At 49.4% G+C, this 20,616-nt stretch overlaps 1 protein-coding gene across 1 annotated transcript in view; it reads left to right on the top strand.

Moving 5' to 3' along the window:
* JADE2 (jade family PHD finger 2) overlaps nt 1–20,616 on the top strand; it is a 69,479-nt gene that overhangs the window by 30,931 nt on the left and 17,932 nt on the right. Inside the window, 4 exon segments of the mRNA XM_041397888.1 lie at nt 2,891–3,060; nt 12,675–12,886; nt 16,543–16,710; nt 17,203–17,319. Coding sequence (XP_041253822.1) covers nt 2,891–3,060; nt 12,675–12,886; nt 16,543–16,710; nt 17,203–17,319 — 667 coding nt within the window.

The following is a 20,616-nucleotide window of genomic DNA, read 5'->3' as shown; positions in this document are numbered from 1 at the left end:
TCAAACCTTTTAACAGAGTGCTGGTGAGCTTGTTAGATGTTTGTATCTTCATTACCTTGATCTTCATCATCAGTGACGTGGTGAGAGGCAAAATGTCACTTTCTAAGTGCCAGTTCCCATTAAACCAAAGCAAACTGCATTTAATTACAGTGTCAGAAAGAGCTGGACATTGAGCACTGGTGGAGCTGTTACCATCAGTGAGCCCCTGTGATCTCTGCATCACCAGGGACTGTGCACAGCCAGGACCTGAGAGTCTGAACATGAATCCAGGTTTGAGAGTCTGAACATGAATCCAGGTTTGAGAGTCTGAACATGAATCCAGGTTTATGGGGGTTGGGAGCTCTGGGGAGGTGGCTGCATGACTCCAGGGGACAGTCACTTGTCTCCTGTCTCTGAGCATCAGGTTCAGCAGAACTTCTCCATAAGATACCTGCAGAAAGGAGGTGGAGCTGTGTGCCCAGGTGGGAGGGGATGTGCCCAGGCTCAGGCTGGTCCCACACACTGCTCTTGATGGGCAGTACTGTGTGCACTGTGTGAGGTAACCCCAAGGGACTGCTCCAGTCACGTCAGCATCCTTACCACACTGAGTGCATTTCAGTGCTCTCAGTACAGTAAATGACCTGTTCAGGATACTCCTTTGATATGTACACAGAGCATTAATCTTTGTAATGTTATGCCAGGGTAAAAATAGCAGCTCTTTCCTCCTGCCATCCCGAGCATCCGTGCTGGCTCGGTATCAGAGCATCACCTGTTGCAGGGGCTTTTGGGTGAGCAGCTTGTGTAACTTGGCTTAATGAGGGCTTATGGCCCCGACCTCGTGCCTGCTCAGGCAGCTCTTCCCAACAGCAGCATTTATTGCAGGTGGAGGACTGTTTTTTTCTCTCCTGTAACAGGGCTGTGCCCAGCCTGGCTGTTCCCACACCCAGGTTCTGTTTCTGTGAGGGATGACCCAGACTTGGGCTCATGGGAAGGAGAGCTTCAGTCTGATGTGAACCAGTGCACGTTGCACCAGCAGCTCCTGCTTTATTCATTTGTTGATTGCATCTTTCAGTGGCTAAAGGGGCTGCAAGAAAGGCTGGACAGGGACTTTTTAGTCCAGTAGTGACTAGACAGAGGGGAAGAGCTTTGAACTGACAGAGGGCAGATTTAGATTAGATATTAGGAAGAAATCCTTCCCTGTGTGGGTGGTGAGGCCCTGGCACAGGTTGCCCAGAAAAGCTGTTGACTGCTCCATCCCTGGAAGTGTCCAAGGCCAGGCTGGATGGGGCTTGGAGCAACCTGGGACAGTGGAAGTTGTGGCAGGGAGGGCTGGAACTGGATGATCTTTTAAGGCTCCCTCCAACCCCATCCATTGTGTGATTCTCTGATTTTAGGAGTTTGGAAGCTCCTTAGATGCCAACCCTGAAGCTGTGACTGGAACATACCTCTAATGTCTGTATTAGAGATGTCAGTGAATCCCCAAGTCCTATCCTAGATTATAGTGAGATGGTTTTAAAGTGTGGGGACTGACAGCTGTCCTTCCATGTGGCTCTTTTTGGTTCTTTAACTTAAATTTGGAGATGTACTCAGGAAATTGGGTCACATGTTTATTTTCAATTGACTGGTGGGGAAAGTAAAGCAAAAGAGATAATAAGAACCCATTTCTTGATGTTTCCTTCTCTGAGCCATAAATTGCTGCTTCTTCTGCTGGTGGCTCTGGAAGTACCTCCAGTGTTTATGAGCACAGAGGACAGCAATTAAACTGCATGTCTGGGTCTGTAGAAACTCCAGGTTCATTTTCCTGCCCTGCCATAGATTTCCTTCCTGACCATGGGCAAGGCAGGTGGGTCTCATTCCCAAGGACAGCTGGGCTCAAGCTTCTCTCCTTGGCACATACAGACCTGGGAGCATCTGGTACCACAGTTCATCTGGTTCTGTCATGGACACCATGGCTTTGCCCCAGAACATCACAGAGCACAAGGCACTCCATGCTCTGACATTAGCTTACATAGCAGGACAGAAGGCAGATAAAAGTCTTGCAGGGATCAGCGGCCTTCCCAGCTGGCCCTGGTGCAAGAGCAGGGCTGGGTCCTGCAGCTTTGCATGGGGAGAAGCTGTTTGGAAGGGGCTGACATGCTGCAGTGAGGTGTGTTTGGTTGCTGTTTCTTTGCAGCATCTTTCTGGCTTAATATCTTTGCCAGGAGGTGGATTTCAGGGGAGGAAATGTGAGCTGTGCAAATCCTGCAGCAAGCTCCAGCTCCCAGCTTTGCTGAGATCTGTCAGCTGGCACCACAGGCTGCTTCTCATTTCCAGCTTGTCCTCTGCTTGCATGTCATTGGGCATGACACTGTTGACATGTGCATGGCAAGTATCATGCGTATTGCTGCAGAGTTGCCAAGGAAAGGCAGAAGAGCTGACAGCCCGTGCCTGGTGGCTCTCTGTGCAGGGAGTTTGCAGCAGATGAGGCAGCTCCTCTCCCCATCCCTGTGGCTGTGACTAGAGAGCACTCAGAACAAATCTCACAGGCCACCATGGGATGTTCTCCAGTGCCAAGAACACCAAAATGCTGCCCAGCACGGCGTGGATGTGGCACTGCAGTGTGCAGCACACTGGAGGTGCTCATGGAGCAGTTAATGGCTGGGGGGCTTGCTGTCAGTACTTGGAGCATCATCTCCATTGCACCTCATCTTTCTCATGGAAAGGGTTAATTTCTGTGGATGAATGGGAACACTCTTGCTGTAGTTCTGCTGAGGCTGTCTGTCAGTGCTGGCCCATGCATTGACTCCAGGTGCAGTGGCTTTGTTTTCCTTCACAGAGTGAGGTGCCCAGTGTGGTTTCACCCTCCATGGCAAGAAACAGAGTATTTTTCTGAGTTGTAGCTCTTTCTCAGCCTCCCCTTCTCTTCTTGCAGGATCATCCCCCAGCTGGAGAGCTCGCTTTCACAGGTTTCACCGAGCAGCCTGCCTGGCTCTGAGATTTCAGAAGCCACAAGGACTTACTTGCAAGGAATGAGCCGCTATGACCTGGACGAGCTCGATGCCTGCTGGTTGGAACTTGTTAACATGGAGCTCAAGGAGATGGGTGAGTATTGCTGTGTTTTTGGGTTTTTTTTTTCTGGTCTGGTTGTCCCACAATGGGCATTCAGGCTTTTTGAGTAAGCATGTCAACTAAAGTCCTTGAAGAAGAAATGTCAGAAACGCTGGTCCTGATTGTTTCCAGAGATCCAGGCATCTCTGGATAATCACAGAATAACATTGCCTGCATCACTGCTGTTATATCACTGCACATTCTTCAAATCCTTTAGTGGATTTTAGTCGAGTGCAAGTACCTGAGCTTGGAATTTGACCATTGGCACTAGTGCTTAGCATGGTCTGCTGGGCAAATTTGTTGGCACAGACCCATGGGTGTGTGTAGTCCTGCCAGACTGTGGAGGGATTTTCCAGTCCTTGTTAGGGAAGGGTTGCTGTGGTGTGGCTGCTGCCCTGCAGGTAAGAGTAATACCTCAATAAAGCATTCACCTTGTGAGGTCAGGGAAGGCTCAAGCATGCCTACATGAAGGGTTAGTCCTGGTGGCAGAGGCCTTTCAAGAGTGGGAAAAAGGATTTTACCAGGTGCTTGAGCAGATGGGATAGTGCACTGCAGAGCAGGAGAGTTGGGCTGGCTCTCACAGGCAGCTGGTTGAGGGCTGCAGCAGGATTCAGGATGAGGTCAGGAAGATGCAGTTCAATGAGCTTGTGGAGCGCAGGTGAGCTCAGAAGTTGGCTGTGACATTGACTGATGTTGGTTTTGGAAGATCTGTCCTTCTGGTGTACTCATGATTTACAATGCAATTTTGTTACCATGACCTTGAGAAAGTTGTAGAAGCTGCTTTCACAGTTTGTCTGATTATCTGGTATAGGTATCCTGTATATTGTGTTTCCCGTAATGTGAACGTTGTGGACCTTGTAGCATCACAGAGAAATCACAAGATAGTTCTGCCCTCATTAGCTGGTCCTGTATTAGCAGCCTCAGCTCTGTCATTAGCACACGGGGGTTTTGAGGCACTGGCAGCTACAGTGAAGTCCTTGTGCAGAGCAGAGAGTGCTTCTGAATAAAGTCAAGTGCCTCAGTCCTGCTCAGGACTTGCAGAGGATCCATCCTTCCTAACCATGCACAGCTGCTGTTGGTGCATCAAGAAACCCCCTTCAACCACACTGGGCATCATTCTGACCCCACTGTGCCTTCACTGTATCCCCTGCTACATTTCTCTTGCTCTCTCCACAGCTGCATGGCCATCAGAAGTGTCTCTGGGCTCCAGAGAAGAATTGTCTCTATGTCCACTTCCTCTTGTGTGTATTTCATAAGTCTCTAGAAATGAAGTGGCCAGAGATTTGGCTTCTCCAGCTCAGCTGGATTATATTTGCCTTGCTTTATTATTTCTTCAAAGTATTGGTTTTCAAATGCAGTTTCCAGATGTGGAGCTCCTGGGGTGATGGAAGGTTGAGATAACTGGAAGGTCCGTGCCCCAGGCCAGACAGGAGCTGGCTGCTGGCTGTCCCCCATGTCACCTTTGGGCTGGCACGTGCCAAACCCTCGAGTGCTGAAGTAGCATAGCAGCTTCTCCAGCAGCACTGCCTTGGGAGTGAGTTGAGTTAGGAGGGGAGGCTGAGCTTCATCCCAGCCATACCCCTGCTCTGTGCAGGTGTGTGTGGCTGGCACCTCAGCAGCCCAGGGACTCCCAAGGCAGGACACAGGCAGTGCTTTGCTGCTGACCCTCGGCCGTCCTCAGCAAGCTGCATTTTTTAACCTCCATCTCATCATTTATCAGCCAGTCACCTTTTCCAAGGAATCTCCTTAGGAGATGTTTGTCCAGGGCTGGGCTGGATGAAACCACAGAATCTGAGGAAACCCTTGGCCTTCCTGCCATCACCAAGTCTAGATGGTGATAAGGATGATGATAAGGTGGTGAGGACCGAGGTGGTCCCAGCAGTGGTGGTGCAGAGAACATCACTGCCCATCACCTGCTTCTGCAGCCCATTCCTGCCACTGAGGGAGCACTGTCATTACTGGCTGAGCCTTAAACATGCTGGGGAGAGAGTAGCTTTGAAAAGCAGTGTTTGATATGTGGAATCCACTGTGGATACAGCTTCAGCCCAGTAGATTCTGATATCTTTCCCCCTCCACCAGTCCTCCCAATTTCTTTAGCCTGGCAAGGGCTAGTGCATTTTTTCCAGTGACTTGGAGAGGAAGAGATGTGGCTTTGATGATACCCCATCCCTGGTGCTGTGGGGAGCTGGGGCTTTGGCAGGTGGAAAGCAGGATGGGAGCTGGTGCTCCTAGTGCAGGATCATGGTCACATCACCCATGGCAGCCATGCCTGCTGTGGAGGCTGGAGGTCACTGGGCTTGTGTGAGGGGATGCATCTTCCTGCCCATGGAAGTGATGGGGTCTGGGGGCTCATAGAGGAAAGCTGCTGTAGCAAATCTATTGCTGCTCAGCTCCTAGGCTGGGACAGAGCAGGGGCTTTGCTCCCTCTGCTCCCCAGATGGGAAGAGCCAGGGTGGGATTTGGGTGCCCTTCACCACCCAAGGCAGAGGATTGCTGCTGCCTGGGCTGGTCCAAAGGCAGTCCATAAATAGTGCTTTCTCCCGGAAGCCCTTGACATTAATGACACCGTTAATGACTTGCTGAGATTTCCAAACCTGCTTTGCTAATCTCCAAGATCATTAACATGACTTAACTGGAGAACAGCAGCCTCTCCTCCCATTCAGAGGAGTCAGGAGTTATCTCCCAGCATTAATTTAGGAGGTAGGCAGAAGTTTAAATTCCTCATGGGTGTTTGGCTGAACTGTTGTCACTGGGCTGTCCAGGGGCACAATGTGTCATTCCCAAAATATTTAATGACAAAGAGGGATCCAGATCTCTGACTGGCTCCTGAGGATGTGCGGGGAGGAGAGCTGGAAAACACCTATGAGATCATCCAGCTCGCCTTTCGTGGGTCTACGTAGCACACAGCACATGCCTTTTCCAGTCCTTTTTAGGTCACCCCAGGGATGGAATTTTATCACCAAGATCAGATAAACCTCCAGATAGCTCCAGCTCTCTGCATTCTGCCTGCTGACTCCTCTTCCAATTAAGTGGAATTGCTCCAGAAAGCAAAGGTTTCACATGAAAAGCAAAAGTTTTAAGCATAAAACAGCTTTAAATAGTTTTAAACCCCCTAGTAAGATGCCTCAGTAGCTGTTGCTGTACTCGATGGAAATGTGCTGTTTAAAGAACCTTTGTGTGCTGGAGATGAAGTCAGTATTTAGGCATGCCTAAGTGTTTTATTTGTTGCTGGTGCAATATGAGATTGTAAAAAAAGTGGATCTGAAGAAGACTGAATGGAGCCCAGAGCCAGATTAATGTCCATGCCACTCCAGGCAGCACAGGCCTGTCCTTTTAGACAGCAGCCATGCCATAAGTCTTCATTTTTACAGTAACATTTTATGCTGTGTTTTGTGATCTCCACTAAATCCAAAGCTATTGTAAGAGTGAAGCTAGAGAGACTTCAAAGACCAAGGCTCAAAGATCCTATTGCAGTGATCGGCACTTCATAAACACACGGAAAATCCTCAAGAAATTGCTAAAATTGTTGTCGGAATCAATTTTGCTGAAGGCAGAGTTGAAGTTTCTAAGTATTCCCTTGACTTAATCCATATGGTGTATTCTGCTCACATATGCCCACCACAGCTTCTATCTTTGGAGCTGGAGGTGTTCCTGGTATTTTATGGCAGGAACATGCAAAGGTCACATGGATTGCTTTTGAAGCTCCGGGGGGAATTCATCGCTGCATACTTGAGATATGTCTGTGTGCTAATGAGATGGTGCCTCCCTCGGCAGAGGTGAGATTGGTCAAGTGAAATAAGCTGGAGTCAGTGCAGTACCCTGGGCAAGATGTGCTCAGTGCAGCAGAGGCTGCTGTCAGTCCTGCTCCTCACAGAGTGCCTGCTTCCCACCCTGGCAGTCTGGGGTGTCGCACTCTGAGGCTGCTCCCATCCCACTGCATCCTTTTGGGATTCTGGGAGCCCCTTTTGCACCCTGAGGCAGCAGGTTGGCACTCCCCAGGCAGAGCCTGTTTCCAAGCAGCTGCAGGACACCCCAGGATAGAATTGTAGAATGGTTTGGAAGGAACCTTAAAGCTCATCCCATTCCAAGTCCCTTGCCATAGGCAGGGACAACTTCCACTAGCCCAGATTGCCCCAAGCCCTTGAACACTTCCAGGGATGGGGCAGTCACAGCTTCCCTGGGCAACCTGTGCCAGGACCTCCCCACCCTCACAGGGAAGAATTTCCTCCTAATATCCAATCTCATCCTGCCCTCTGCCAGTTTGAAGCTATTCCCCTCTGTAAAACACCACAAGCCTCTGGATCTGAGCTTATTTATCTCCTTTGAGATACAGGTAATCAATACCACATGTAAATGAATGTGTTAATTGTATGTGATGTTCTAATGTATAGATTAGCAGGGCTGGAGATGAGTGGGAGACTCTTAAGACATTTTCCCTCCACATTTTCAGTGCAATCAGTTTTTACATCAAGTCGCTGTTTTGCTGTTTCCATAAATTCCTGGCAGTAATTGCAGTAGTTTCCAGCAATACTCCAGTTTTGCTGCTGATGGGGTGAGGAGGCTTTCATCAGGAGTGCTCTAGGACAGCCCTGTCAGAGCCAAGCATCGCTGCAGAGAGGCAGCGGCTTCTAAAGTGGCTTCTGAAACATTTTGTCATCATCTTAAATTTGAGCAATAATTGATGTCGGTGGGTGGCAGAAAGGGTGATAATTGGTTCCTGTAAATCTTTTAAAGTGCATTAGCAGTATGTGTTTGTAACAAAATGTCTGGAGGTTTCACTATGAATGCTCAGTTCACTGTTTGTGTGTTGGTCACACTTTACACGCAGGGTCTGGTTATAAATAACATTGATAAAAGATTAATGTACAATTGCTGCATCGTCCAGGGGTTGTGTGTCTGCAGGTGGTGGGCTGGAGGTGGCTGTGGGAGTCCCAGCTGGTCTGGTGTGGTGTTCAGGTGGTTGGCTGTCATCCCCTGATGTCCCTGAGGGATGCCCAGGGGGGCACTCAGCCCGGGGCAGGGTGGCTGTTGTCCCCACAAGTGCCAAAGCAGACAGGTTCGAAGTGGCTTGCCCGGGGCGAGCTGGGGGGCCAGTGAGCTGGAAGGAGATTTCTGGAGTGTGTGGTCCCTGTACCACGTGTGAACACCCCATCCCATCAGGGACCTGTCGTTTTTTCACCTCAGGTTTTCAAAGATAGTCAAAGACAAGCCTACATCATCTCACAATTGCTTTCCCTTTTTTATTAGACTTTTGAAAAGCAGCAATTTTGATTGGTTTTTTATATATATATTTCCTGAAAAGTAGACTCCCAGGTTTATAGTCTGTGAATCAGTGAATGGCACAGCCTGCAGTCCTGATAGCTGTTTGTTCATGAGCTGTTTCTATCTCCAGGTATTCTCCACAGGGGGAAAGGATTTATTGTTTCAGTAAATTGATATTAGTGGAGCACAGTTCAGTTAGAAATAGGTCTCTATTTTGTGAAAGGTGGCTCTCCAGCTATTTTTTTCCTCCCCTCACAGTGAGTTGGCTCACACCACAACAAGGAGTAACTGAGAATTCATTTAGCAGAAGAATATTGCTCCTTGATGCCACATAAATTACAATATTACAGGAATAATTACAATGGAGGGCGTCGTTGTGTGGAGGAATGTGCCTGGTGCTGTGGGGCCAGCCCAGGAATCCCAGCTCCTTTGGGATGGAGTGTTAAAATTCTGTGTTTCAGGTGCTGTATGGGCAGTAGTAAGGGCTGAGCTGTGTGGAGCTGGGCTGGGCCCTTGGGAGCCCCTGGGATGATGGGGATGCTGGGTGGCTGTGGAGCTGCAGGGATCATGGCAGGCCCTGACTCAGACACACAGGCAAGACTTTTCTGCTTGGGGCAAAGTTCCTTCATGTTTTCTTTTCATGAATCAGATCTGGAGACCTCCTGTAGTGCATCATTGTCTGTCACCTCTTCTCCTCCATTTCTGAAGCAAGTCCCACTTTTTGGTGCTTCCTTTAGCTGGGAAGGTGCTACCCTGCAGCATCCTGCCCTGTGCAGAGGGGGCAGATTTGCCCATCTGAGATGCCGTGGGAGGCAGCATTCCCTGGATTGCAGCCCTTCCCACTGTGGGGCAATACTGGGGTGTTCCAGGGAGGCTGGGTGGCCACATCAAAACCCATCATTGTTAATGAACTCAGTGTTAATGGGGAAAGGGTGTGGGTGGCCTCCTGGAAGGGGTGATGGGACATACTCCTCCTGTGTTGGTGTTCTGAACTAAATGGCCAGGGATTATATTGGCACTGGATTGAAGCCTGACCACTGCCTGTGTTTCTCCAGACAGAAACTCTGAAGAAGTTTATGGCTATCACTGCTGTCTTCTGTGGGGGCTCATAAGAGGTTTGTTTTCTTGCTTAAGAACTTGGCACACCTTAACCAGGTGAAAATACTGTTCTCTTGGTGTGCAGGTAGAGCCCGCTGACATGGTGATGGACCCAAATGTGGACATCACTGGATTTGTTAATTGTGGCCAAGAGCAGTTGCCTGTGTCTTTGCTTTCCTTCTCTGGGGACAGTAATAGTGTCACTTGTGCTTGTACACTCAGGGAGTGTTTTGGTGGAGGATTTTTTTGTTTGCTGTTTAGCTGGCCACGATCAATAAAGAGAGAGTTTTGCAGCCAAAAAGATGACAATTTTATGAATGGAGTTTAGTAGCACAAACTTCATATGATACAGAAGGAGATAAATGGAGCACAAATGGAAAAAGCACTTCACCCCCAGGCCCCATTGTTTAGTGTTTCACAAACGATTAATCGCTTCATCCCCATCAAGTGCAATTGTCAATTCAATAAGCTCCGAGGTGTTTGGGATGACGCTTGGCAAACGCATTCCTAATGTAATTACACCTAAATGGAGCGTGAGAGTGCCTCTGTGTGTGTGTGTGTGTGTGTGTGCGTGCAGGGGGACGGATCCATGCTCCCATGCAGGGCTGTAAGAGCTGCATGCCACAGACAGTGGTGAGGGAACCCCACCAAGGCACTGCTCTCCCTCTGCCTCTGGCCTTCCTCTGGCACAGGAGTTTTGGGATCAGCATGAACTTTCTCCCCAGGGTTAAGCAGGTGATGGTGGAAAATTCAGGAGGTGGGGTGGCTGCTGCTTCTTTCCACTCGAGGTGAAGTGAAACGGTGGCAATGCCAGCATGATGCTGACCCTGGGCAAGGTTGAGTTCATGATTCCTGTGGAAAACCCCCTCCCTTTCCTTCCTCATGCGGCCTGCAGCTGACAGCTTGCTGCCTGCCCTCTCCCAGGAGCACAGGGCAGCTCTGGAAAGTGTGTGGGGAAAAGCACTGGGAGCACCTTGATGATCATTTTGCTTTCCAGAAGAGCAGAGCCTGAAATGTTGGGAGGAATGGAGTAACTCCAGACTGGCACTCTGGCGCCCAGGCTCATAGTCACAGATGGTTAGTTGAAACCCTGACCAAGAGGAGGATATTCTTGCTGGACTGGTTTAATAACATAACATAACATAACAAAAAGTCATGTTGAGCAAGTGCACCTTGGGTGGTGTGTTTGTAAAGGAACTCCATTAAGGCAAAAATAATGCTCTGACTTTCTCTGTAACATGCAGGCAATGATAGGACAAGGGGGATGGCTTTGAATTGAAAGAGGATCAGTTTAGATTGAAATAAATTTTTCCCTATGTGGGTGGGGAGGCTCTGGCACAGGTTACCCAGAGAAGCTGTGGCTGGAAGTGTTCAAGGGAGCGCTTGGACAGAGCTTGGAGCAACCTGGTCTGGTGGAATGTGTCCCTGCCCATGGAGGGGAGGCTGGAACAAGAAGATCTTTAAGATCTCTTCCAAACTAAACCATTCCATGTTTCCATGACATCCAGCCGGAACAGTGCCAAGAGCAAGATGGTGGCTGCATCCCAGCGCTGGTGCTCAGAACTCGCTGTGCTAGTGCAGGATGCTTCACATTGCTGAGTGCAGAGGCCCCAGGCAGCCTGTGCCAGCCTGGGGCTGAGATCCCACGCCCATCCCGGGGCTGCTGTGGGATCAAACAGGTATCAGCAGGTTCCTTGGCGTGTTGCAGCACAGCAGCCCGAGCTCTTGAAAGGGCTGTGATAGGGAACAGTGTTGTCTGTCTTAGATGGTATCTCAGACTCGACACAGACGTGTAAAATGCCAGGCTGGATGTTTGCAGGGACTTGTCAAGCCAAGGGAAACCGTGCCAGTGAAACACTGGGGAAGAGCTTAAAAAGGCAGACAATGGTGTGTTTGCTTGCCGAGCTCGCCTACGTGATGCTTTCCCCCCTGACAGAGTTTTTTCAGTTCATCAGTGGCTATGGGGGGAAAAGATGCAGCCTCTGCCAGCCCCATCCAGACAGAGGTGCTGGGACCCCTGCAACCCCATCCCTTGGGGCTTTAGAGCAGCCCAGAGTTCAGCCCAGAACAGGGACATCACTCTGTGGCTTGCGAGATGACCAGGATGCCAAATTTTTTACTGAACATTTAATTAGTAACTATTCCTTATGGGTTCTTCCTCAAGCCCTTTTCTCCATCTCTGCTTATAAATGAGGTATTTTCTTCCATTGCTTTGGAGCAAGGTGGGTGGACAGCAGTTTGGGTCAGGCCCTTCCACTGTCTGGCCAGTTGTGGATATTTCACACTAATGAACTACAAAGTCTAATTGTTTTGTATTGCATCCTGCTGGTACTTCTGTTGTCCCTTCTCCTCTGATGACATAGAGCTCATTGGGAGACAGGGTGTGATGGGGGCTTAACTCTGCCTCTAACCCTTCATGGAGAACCTCACTCCTGCTCCTGACAGATTTTCTTCCTTGCCTGGAGTGACCTCACGTTGCATTTGTTGGCACCAGGATCTTTGTGTGCAGGTGGGAGGCAGCACTTCTGGGACAAGCCTTCTGTGTGGCACCATTTTGGGGCTGCTGAGCTCCTGGTAGCAGCATGCCCCGTCTAAAGGCAGCTGAGTATCCCACTCCTAGAGGTTGCTGCTCTGAAAAAACCTCTGCTGGTTATTGACCTTACACAGAGACCTGGTTGTCTCTGTGGAGAAAGCTCTGGTAAAGCATTTCTGCCACCTCTCTCCATTAAAGATCCTGGTGTGGGGGGAATAAAAGACCCACCTGGGTCTGACCTTCTAATTTCACTAAACCCAAACACAAAAAACCCCCCTTATTTATCGTCTTTCTGCCTTTGGCTTCAGTTTTACATTTCCGTTTAATTGGCCTTAAAATTAGTCTTAACAATTAAAGCACTGACTTTGTGTTGCCAAAGCTTGTCTGAGCCCTCTCTGCAGAAAGCATCTTTGCAAAACTTGTCTCCTTGAACATTTAAACTGTCAGCCCCAATTATCTGCATTGCTTCAGCTGAATGGCTTTCCTTCCTCTCAGCCAGCAGCAATATGTTGTTACTGTCTATGAAATACAAACTGCATCCCGAGTTAGGAGCAGCCGTTTTCCGAATCGCCGCTGTTAGCCTCGCTGTGGGTTTGCCTCTGGAGTCGCCGTCTGCAGTGCCCAGCCCCTGGCAGAACGCTCCCGAGGGCGGCGGGCGCCCGTGCCGGAGCCGCTTCGGTGGCGCTGCCTTCATGCTCTGCCTTCCGCCCTGCAGAAAAGCCCGAGCTGGACGAGATCACCCTGGAGCGAGTGCTGGAGGAGCTGGAGACCATGTGCTACGAGAACATGAACATCGCCATCGAGACCGAGGAGGGCTTGGGCATCGAGTACGACGAGGACGTGGTGTGTGACGTGTGCCGCTCGCCCGAGGGGGAGGACGGCAACGAGATGGTGTTTTGTGACAAGTGCAACGTCTGCGTGCACCAGGTGAGCCCGGGCTCTGCTCATGGCACTCTGGTACCCTCCTCCTCTGGGTTCCTCCCATCCCTTCCCCTGGGCTGCTGTAGACACCTGGTGAGCTTTCCTCTTGGATCCCAAGTGCAGCTCCAGAGGAGTGGGGACAGCAGCGGGGTCTTGGATAGCTGGCAGACAGCAGACTTGCTTTTCTTACTTTCTTACCCCCAACCATTTATAAGTGCCCTCAGAAACACACAACCAGAGGCTGAAGTGTCCCTTCCTCCTTATTCTGTGGTCTCTGGGATATTTTATTTTATGTCTCCTTGTCCTTTAATATGCTTATTCTTCTTTACCCCATTTATGGAGCCCCAGTGGGATCTCTAGCACATTCAAGTGACCAGCACTGTGTGCAAGACTTGGCATGTGTCTGGGTGGGATGTGGGTCTGCAGTCCTGTGCTCACCAGAGAGGTGGGCTTGCACAGACACCTCAGCTTCCCCCTCCTCCTCCTCTGCTTTGTCTGGGGAGTGCTTGGACCTTCCAGCTCCACCACTGCGGTCTCACATCGCAGCATTTCTGTCCCAGCTTCCCCACTGTGTGAGCGTGGGATTTCATTTTATTTTGCTGCCTGGAGGAAAATAATTTTATTTGTAGAATTGAATGGTAATGCTTCAGGCTCGTGCTGGGAGGAGTCTGTGGGCCTCCTGCTTTTGGGGAAACCTTGACAAGGGGAAGGCAGCCACATGAGGGTCTCCTGGGTCCTTGTGGATCCAGGGAGGTTTTACTGGTCATGCTTCAAGAGGAAGCACTGTGTGGTGCTGGGATGGCAGCAGCCTCTGTGTGAACGATTTTGGGTTTTTTTAGTTCTAAAGAGAGCCATTTGCTCATCTTTTGGGCAGCTTTTCCATCAGTGCTTCCTGGAGGTGGGAGAGCACTGGAGATATCTATAGTTGCGGGTGGTGGGTGTTTTGAATGGTTTCCATCAGTGAATCAGATTCCACAAAATACCAGAATGATTCAGGGGTGGGTTCGAGGTATTTTTTTGTCTTGGGTTCTTTTTTAACAAGCCCAAGTGGCAGTGTCAGGCTGTGAGCTGGCATGAGCCACAGCAGGGACTCAGGAGGAGCTGTAGCACCGTGTGGGCTCCACTTTCAGCAGCAGCCCCAGTGCTGCAGAAGGGGACACAGCAGCCTGGATTTCAAGGCTGTTGAAAGAAAAGAGGGATTTTCAGTTGTTTTCAGGGAGCAAAGTCCAGCCCTAAGCTCTATGCCAGCCCCTAAGCTGCCCGTGATTTAATCTCTGCCCTGATTTACACCCTAAGCCACGAAGTCCAGAGGCACAGTGCAGGGTGTTACGTGGCATCATGGTTATCTAACCTGCCCCATGCCTTTGCCAGCACCACATCCAAAACCTGCTGGGAATGATGCTTTCCTGCAGGCGTATGGGTGCTGGTGCTGTGGGCTTCACCAGAGCCATGCCTTGTCCTCTTGCATCCCGTTGGGAAGGGGCTCGGGACACTCCGTGGTGGGTTATGGTGCCAAGTGATGTTGTTGTACTCACTTCATCTGCATAACACAAGCCATGAGGCTTGCTATTAATTAATTCCCGTGAACTGAAGCTTTTAGAAAGCACATGCAGTTGTCCTTTTAAAATTGTCAGCGAGGTGGAAGCATGCCCCCCACTGCTAAATCACAGTTCATTGCTCTCACAGTGACAACATCACACTTCTGCTTAGCATGGGAATGATCCACCTTCAGTTTCCAGCCACCATGCCATGGGCCTGTCATCACTGAATTCCCTTTCCCTGGTGTGGCACATGGCTGGACCTGCCCTCTGTTCCATGGCCACACCAAGCTCGTCTGTGGCTTGGCTTCCTCGCTGTTTTTTTGACATCTCGTTCTCAGGGATGTTGCACCCCAAATAGATGCAGCAGTAAAAATAGCTGTGCTGCTCCTATTCAGCATTCCTCTGGCTTCATATTTCTGGAGCACCTTCTGCCTGGTGCTGGACTTGGGAGAGTGTGTTTAGCTGATAATGCACCTTGTTTCTAGAGCTGCTCCTTGTCTGGGATGGAAGACCTGTATTTGCTTCTCAGGAGCAGAATTGCACCTTCAGCTACTCTAAAATCGCTAGAAATAATAACCAAGATCCATGAGTCTGCTAGAGATGGTCATAATTCCTGCTTTCCCCTGGATTTTGAGATGAGTCTGCCAGTTCATTCTGCTGCTAGTGCATATCGGGCTGATTCCTGTCTGGTAATAAATCACATATTTTATAAAACTATGTTCCAGAAATGATTTATCTATCAGATTTGGAGGCACTGTGAAACACACAGTTAAGTCTCTTTGAACCATGCAGACTCGCAGCAATATTTCCTCTCTTAATTCCTTGTTATCCCAATAATCTGTTCACAAAATGGCTTTTTCCACTTGGAAACCACTATCAATTTCTGATTTGGGGCAAACTAAAGTCATGTTGTAGTCTCTTCTGGGCCAGTAGAGACTGATGATGTACTTTTGCCAAGCTCACACATCTCCATGTGCCCCCTCTATTCCTGTCCCCACCCACAGTATTGTCACTTGCAGTGACAATGACCTGTAGCAGCAGGAAAAAAAGCTGCTCTTTTTGGGGGTAAACTTCAAGAAGTGGAGCTGACGAATGCCTGGGCTCAATTAACAGCCACCAGTGCTGGGGCTCCTTGTCAGCACTGGCTGCTTGCCTTCTGCAGGATGTCAGAGCAGCCAGATGTAGAATTAATTACATCTCCTTGCTTTAAATAGGGACACAGCCCTGTGTAAGTGCCCAAGGCAGTGTGTCGCCCTCTGAAAACCCTTTAAGTGTGAGTTATCAGGACCTGCCAGTTAAAAACTGTCTAGTTTTAGCAGTAGCTGTTTAATGCAGTCATAAATCACGGTGAAAGTGGGAAGTATTTATCATTATGTGATATGGCTTATCATTTGGCTCTTCCCCAAGTACGGAGGAGAAATATTTATAAAACACTTTGGCTTCTTGGTGTCCTGCATTACCACAGCTGGTCAGGGAGCTCCATGGGCAGTCTGAGTCTTTCAGGTCTCACTCTCTTGGCTGGAGACTTGTCTGTGCCCCCTTTAAATGTGTCATCCTTAAGATTTATTATCCATTTTGGTTCCTCCCATCTCATTTACATTCATTACTATTGCCTTCCCCTTTTTGCCTTTCCGTATTTATTTTTGCTTCCCCTTTGGGCTGTGCTGGGTCTCTAACCAGTGTGGTCAACTTTCTCAATCGTGGGCTTGCGGCTTTTCAGCCCTCAGTGACCTCAGAAGATTTCTCTGCGCAGCATTTCTGACTTTTCCCAGTCATCATGGGTCAGGAGGGGGCAGGACACGAGCGGGCAGATGTCTGCACCGCAGAGCTGCTGGTGCTGGGGGCTCTGCCCACCCCCAGCCTGGAGCCAGCTGGGTGCTTGGCATGGTGCACAGCACATTTTTATACTTAGCTTTTAATTAAAACCCAGGACACACCGTGAGCATCCATGTGAAAACAGGGAAGGTAGTAAGGAAAACTTCAGCTCCCTGTCTGTGCTGCATTGAGTCTGCTGCTCGCTGGGGTGCAGCGGCACTGAGAGAGCTGGGAGCGACGGAGGAGCTCTGGGAGGATGTTCATCCTGGGCTGCTGGATTACCCTTTGTCCCTCATGTCTCCACAGGCGTGCTATGGCATCCTGAAGGTGCCCATTGGGAGCTGGCTGTGCCGGACCTGTGCCCTCGGAGTCCAGCCCAAGTGTCTGCTGTGCCCCAAGAGGGGGGGAGCGCTGAAGCCCACCCGGAGCGGCACGAAGTGGGTCCACGTTAGCTGTGCCTTATGGATACCTGAAGTAAGAGCTTCCCCAGCCTCCTCCTCACACATGGATGGAGGTTTCAGGTCTTGGCCCAGGGTGTTTGTTAGAGGTGTAAATAACAAATGCGGTTTGGCTGGTCAGGCTGTGCCAGAGCCACAGCGCCGGGCAGTTGTCGTGTGTTTAATTAGCAGCCAAGATCTGCTAATTAAAGGAGGGCAGAGAATTGGGCTGCAAGGCCACAGAGGGAGTGGCATACCTTTGAGCAGAGTAAAGCTAATTTCATATGCCCATCTGAGATACACCTCAGATGAGGAATTCATGCAGAGGAAAAACCAACATAAATTTTTTCTTCTTTGTCATCCAGATTTGTTTCTGGTTTGGGGAGTTTGGGTTTTTTTCCAAATTACAACTGACCCTGAAGAATAAGAAATATAATCCATCCCTCATTCAGACTGCCACAGGCACCCCCTTGTAGGAGATTTGGGACCATAGCTGGTATTTACAACTCGTGTTCTATCTTGTGGCCAGGTTAGCATTGGATGTCCTGAAAAAATGGAACCCATTACGAAGATCTCACATATCCCAGCAAGCAGATGGGCTTTGTCCTGCAGCCTCTGCAAGGAGTGCACTGGGACATGCATTCAGGTATGTAACTTGGCACTGGAGAAGCTCAGAGCTCCAGGGCTGTACCTGTATCAGCCACTGGAGAGTCTTGAGATGCTGAAGGACATGGTCTGAATTACTTATTTCTGTTTTGAGTAAACCTAGTGACAAGAGCCTGTCAGGCATCATCAGATGTTGTTTGCAATCATTTAATGCACTGAGTGCTAGAAATCTAGATTAACTTTATTTGCATAACACAGTGGTGTTGCTGTAGTGACATTAATTACTGGGACTGCAAGTGACCTTGATTTAGATCAGAAACCTCTAGGAGAAGGGCTTTGTGAGGCTGCCAGGAAAGTGGGATGCTCATGGGATACATAACACAAGTATTTCACAAACCTCAGGGGGTCAGCCTTTTTCAGTTGTGGGGATATCAGGGTTCACCAGGGTTGGATAGTCCTCACTGACCTGCTGGCTGGGAAAATAAAGTACTTACCATGTATTACATTTCCACATTTTCTGTTGTGCCACACCTAAACAAACCACTGCAGATACCTGATTGCCTGCCCTACCATAACAGGAGAGGCAGAAATTCTGTTTTCAGAAAGAAAGCAGGATTCTCCAGGCTTTTCTATTGCAAAAGTGGGACATAGCTTCCCACACCATGATCTCTGACCTTGGGGAGCAGAGCAGAAGCTCCCATCCATAATGCAGCACTCCTGGTGTGAGGGCATTTGGGGAGCCCTGCTGAACCCCCTGATTCCCCCTCCTTCCACCTGCTTGGCCAGTGTGATGTCTTGGTGGTCCCAGAGAATAGCCATTAAGCTTTGAAAAATTGAGAGAAATTTAAGGATGTGTCCTGATCCCAAGTGATCAGCTCTGGTAGCTCAGCAGGAGCTGCACAGTGGAAGTCAGTGTTTGCAGCAGTGACCATGGACGAGGAACTGCTGGCTGGTGGCAGAAGGACAGCAGGGATAGGAGCTCTGCAGTGCTGAGCTCTGTGTGTGCTGTCATCTTGGGTTTAATACCTTAAAGGCAGCTATTTAAAAGTAATCCCCATAGTTTGAAATGAAATCTCACAATACTTCTTTAAATCTGTCGCATTGACTCATTTTTTGATGGCTCTGGGTGCTTATTCACCCTGCCAGATGGAGATACTGTGTCAGAATGGCAACTGCTTTCAAAGAACAGAGGGGCAGGGAAGGAAGCAAACAGGCTTGGCAGCATCAAAAAGAATTCAGTGTCTCTCAGGCTTCATCCTCTTAGTGCCATCATGACATGGGAGCTGTAGATGCTGGGTACTGAATGGATTTGCATTAAAGGTCACCTGAGACAGAACTGGAGCCTTGCTGCCTCATGTGCTGGCAGCTCATGGTTTGTAAGTGAGATTGCCACTGGAGCATTTGCCGAGGCCACCCTGCCGTGTGCAGGATGGTTTTGCTTCAAGGAAAAGGGGGAGAAGTGACAAAAAAGCAGGCAGTGCCTTTATGTAAGGATTTATGGGGTAAATTAACACCCATAGGTAAATAAATACGCTCTGTACTCATCCATGGTACAGAGCTCTGTTTTGAAAGCTTATGTTTATGGAGCATATTTTGTGGAGCATATTTTATGGAGCATATTTTATGGAGCATATTTTTGCTAGTGCCTGTTTATACAGGTGGGATCTACTCTTGTCAGCATTTTGGGTTTGTGACCCAGCTCTGAAAGGAGAATGTTGTTTTCTGCAAAAGCACTGGGTGTTTGTTCCTGGCAGCAGCAGTCAGGTGCTGCAGGTGGGCAGGTCTGCAGAAAGAAGAAAGTTGCTCCCAGGAGAGGGTTTTCCAAATGGCCAAGAGGGTTTTATGAAGGTGAAATCTGGGAGGCAGGCTAGAGGAGTAAAGACTGTCATCCAAGCAGGGCATCTCAGAGGCAGCACTGCAGCTTGAGAAAACACCCACCTCAGCCACATTTGCAGAGGCAAACATGAGAAGTCTTTGTAGGGATCTCTGTGTGTGGAGATGTTTTTCCCCCATCCAAATTTGACCATCAGAAGGGAAAGAAACTCAAAGAAGCCTGAGAAAGGGCTTCCTGCTGCTGTCCATGCCTTTTGCCTTGTTGCTGCATGTAACTCAAACCCTGCTCTCTGGTACAGAGCTGTGAGCCCAGTGTAACTTGGTGTGAGCCTAAAGTACTGGATGCTGTGCAGGGATGCAGCTCTGGAGACACCCTTTGCCTGACTCCTGTTCAGGGGAAGTCATTACTTCATGGTGGTTCTTGTGGTCAGACATCAGGAGATGCCAGAGAGCTCAGACTGCAGGAGGAATTTTCTTGTTTGCATTTCTGAGATCGAAAAGAGGGTGCCAGGAGCCAGGCTCTGGTGCAGCCTGAGTCCTGACTATGCTTTTTTGGGACTCCACTCCCTCCTCCTTGCTTGTCAGAGTGACTGGAAGAGCTCACCGAGGCAGCACAGAATGCCAGGGCTCTCTCGGTTGTTGGCAAGCTTCTCCAAAGAAGTCATCATCTTCCAGCTTTCTTTTTGTTGTCACTTTTTGGAGAAAAAGCCCTTGGAAATGTCCTCCATCACTCCCCCATTCATCATCACTTCTCTGCCCACTGCCACCCCCTCCCATTAAGCAAGCAGTGCCCCTGGTCCTCATCCACTGGGATAACTGGTGGTTCCCAAAGCTGTCTTCTCCCTGCAGGCCTGAAAAGGCAGCACGTGGCCCCAGGGGTAAGAGCAGAGTGTGTTGCCCGTGCTGCCCCAGTCCCATCCATCCTCTGCCCCTCATCCTCCGAGGGGTCTGTGAGGCTCAAATTGCCATTTTTAGCTGAGAAGCTCTACCAGGCTCCAGACCATCTGTGGTCACAAAAAATCACATGGTAGTGTTTTAAGGATGCAGAAGTGTTGTGTCTGATGGCTTGGCCGGCGTTCAGCACCGGTAATTAATTTTTCCTTCCTGAGCTCCCCTTGCAGGTCTGTTGGAGGAGCTGCTTCCTTCCCCTCAGCCCCAAACTGCAGTGGAGCACCACTGCAAGCTGCTAAACTTCTGTTTGAATGACCTTGGCAACTAAAATCATCTGTTTCTTCCCAATAAGAATGATTTTAGGGCTAATTAGGAGCCCACGTTAAATCTCTGGGGCAGTTTTTACCCTCTCTCTCTCACACAATTTTATTTGGGAATGGATTTGCCTGGATAAGCAAAGCGTGCTGAAGTGCTTGAATGAAAGGTGCTGTAAGATAATGAAGCACAATCGATAACGAAGCTCCAGTCTTTGAGCCTGGTTCATTCTGTGTGGCAGATCCCTCCCTCCTGCCACAAGTGGCTTCATTCCAGCACCATTCTGGGATGGATCAAT

The sequence above is a fragment of the Onychostruthus taczanowskii genome, unplaced genomic scaffold (genome assembly GCF_017590055.1).
Source record: "Onychostruthus taczanowskii isolate IOZ18803 unplaced genomic scaffold, ASM1759005v1 scaffold14, whole genome shotgun sequence".
NCBI classification, from domain to species: Eukaryota; Metazoa; Chordata; class Aves; order Passeriformes; family Passeridae; genus Onychostruthus; species Onychostruthus taczanowskii.
The sequence above is the reverse complement of the archived record's forward strand: the minus strand, read 5'-3'. Positions and strand labels throughout refer to the sequence as shown.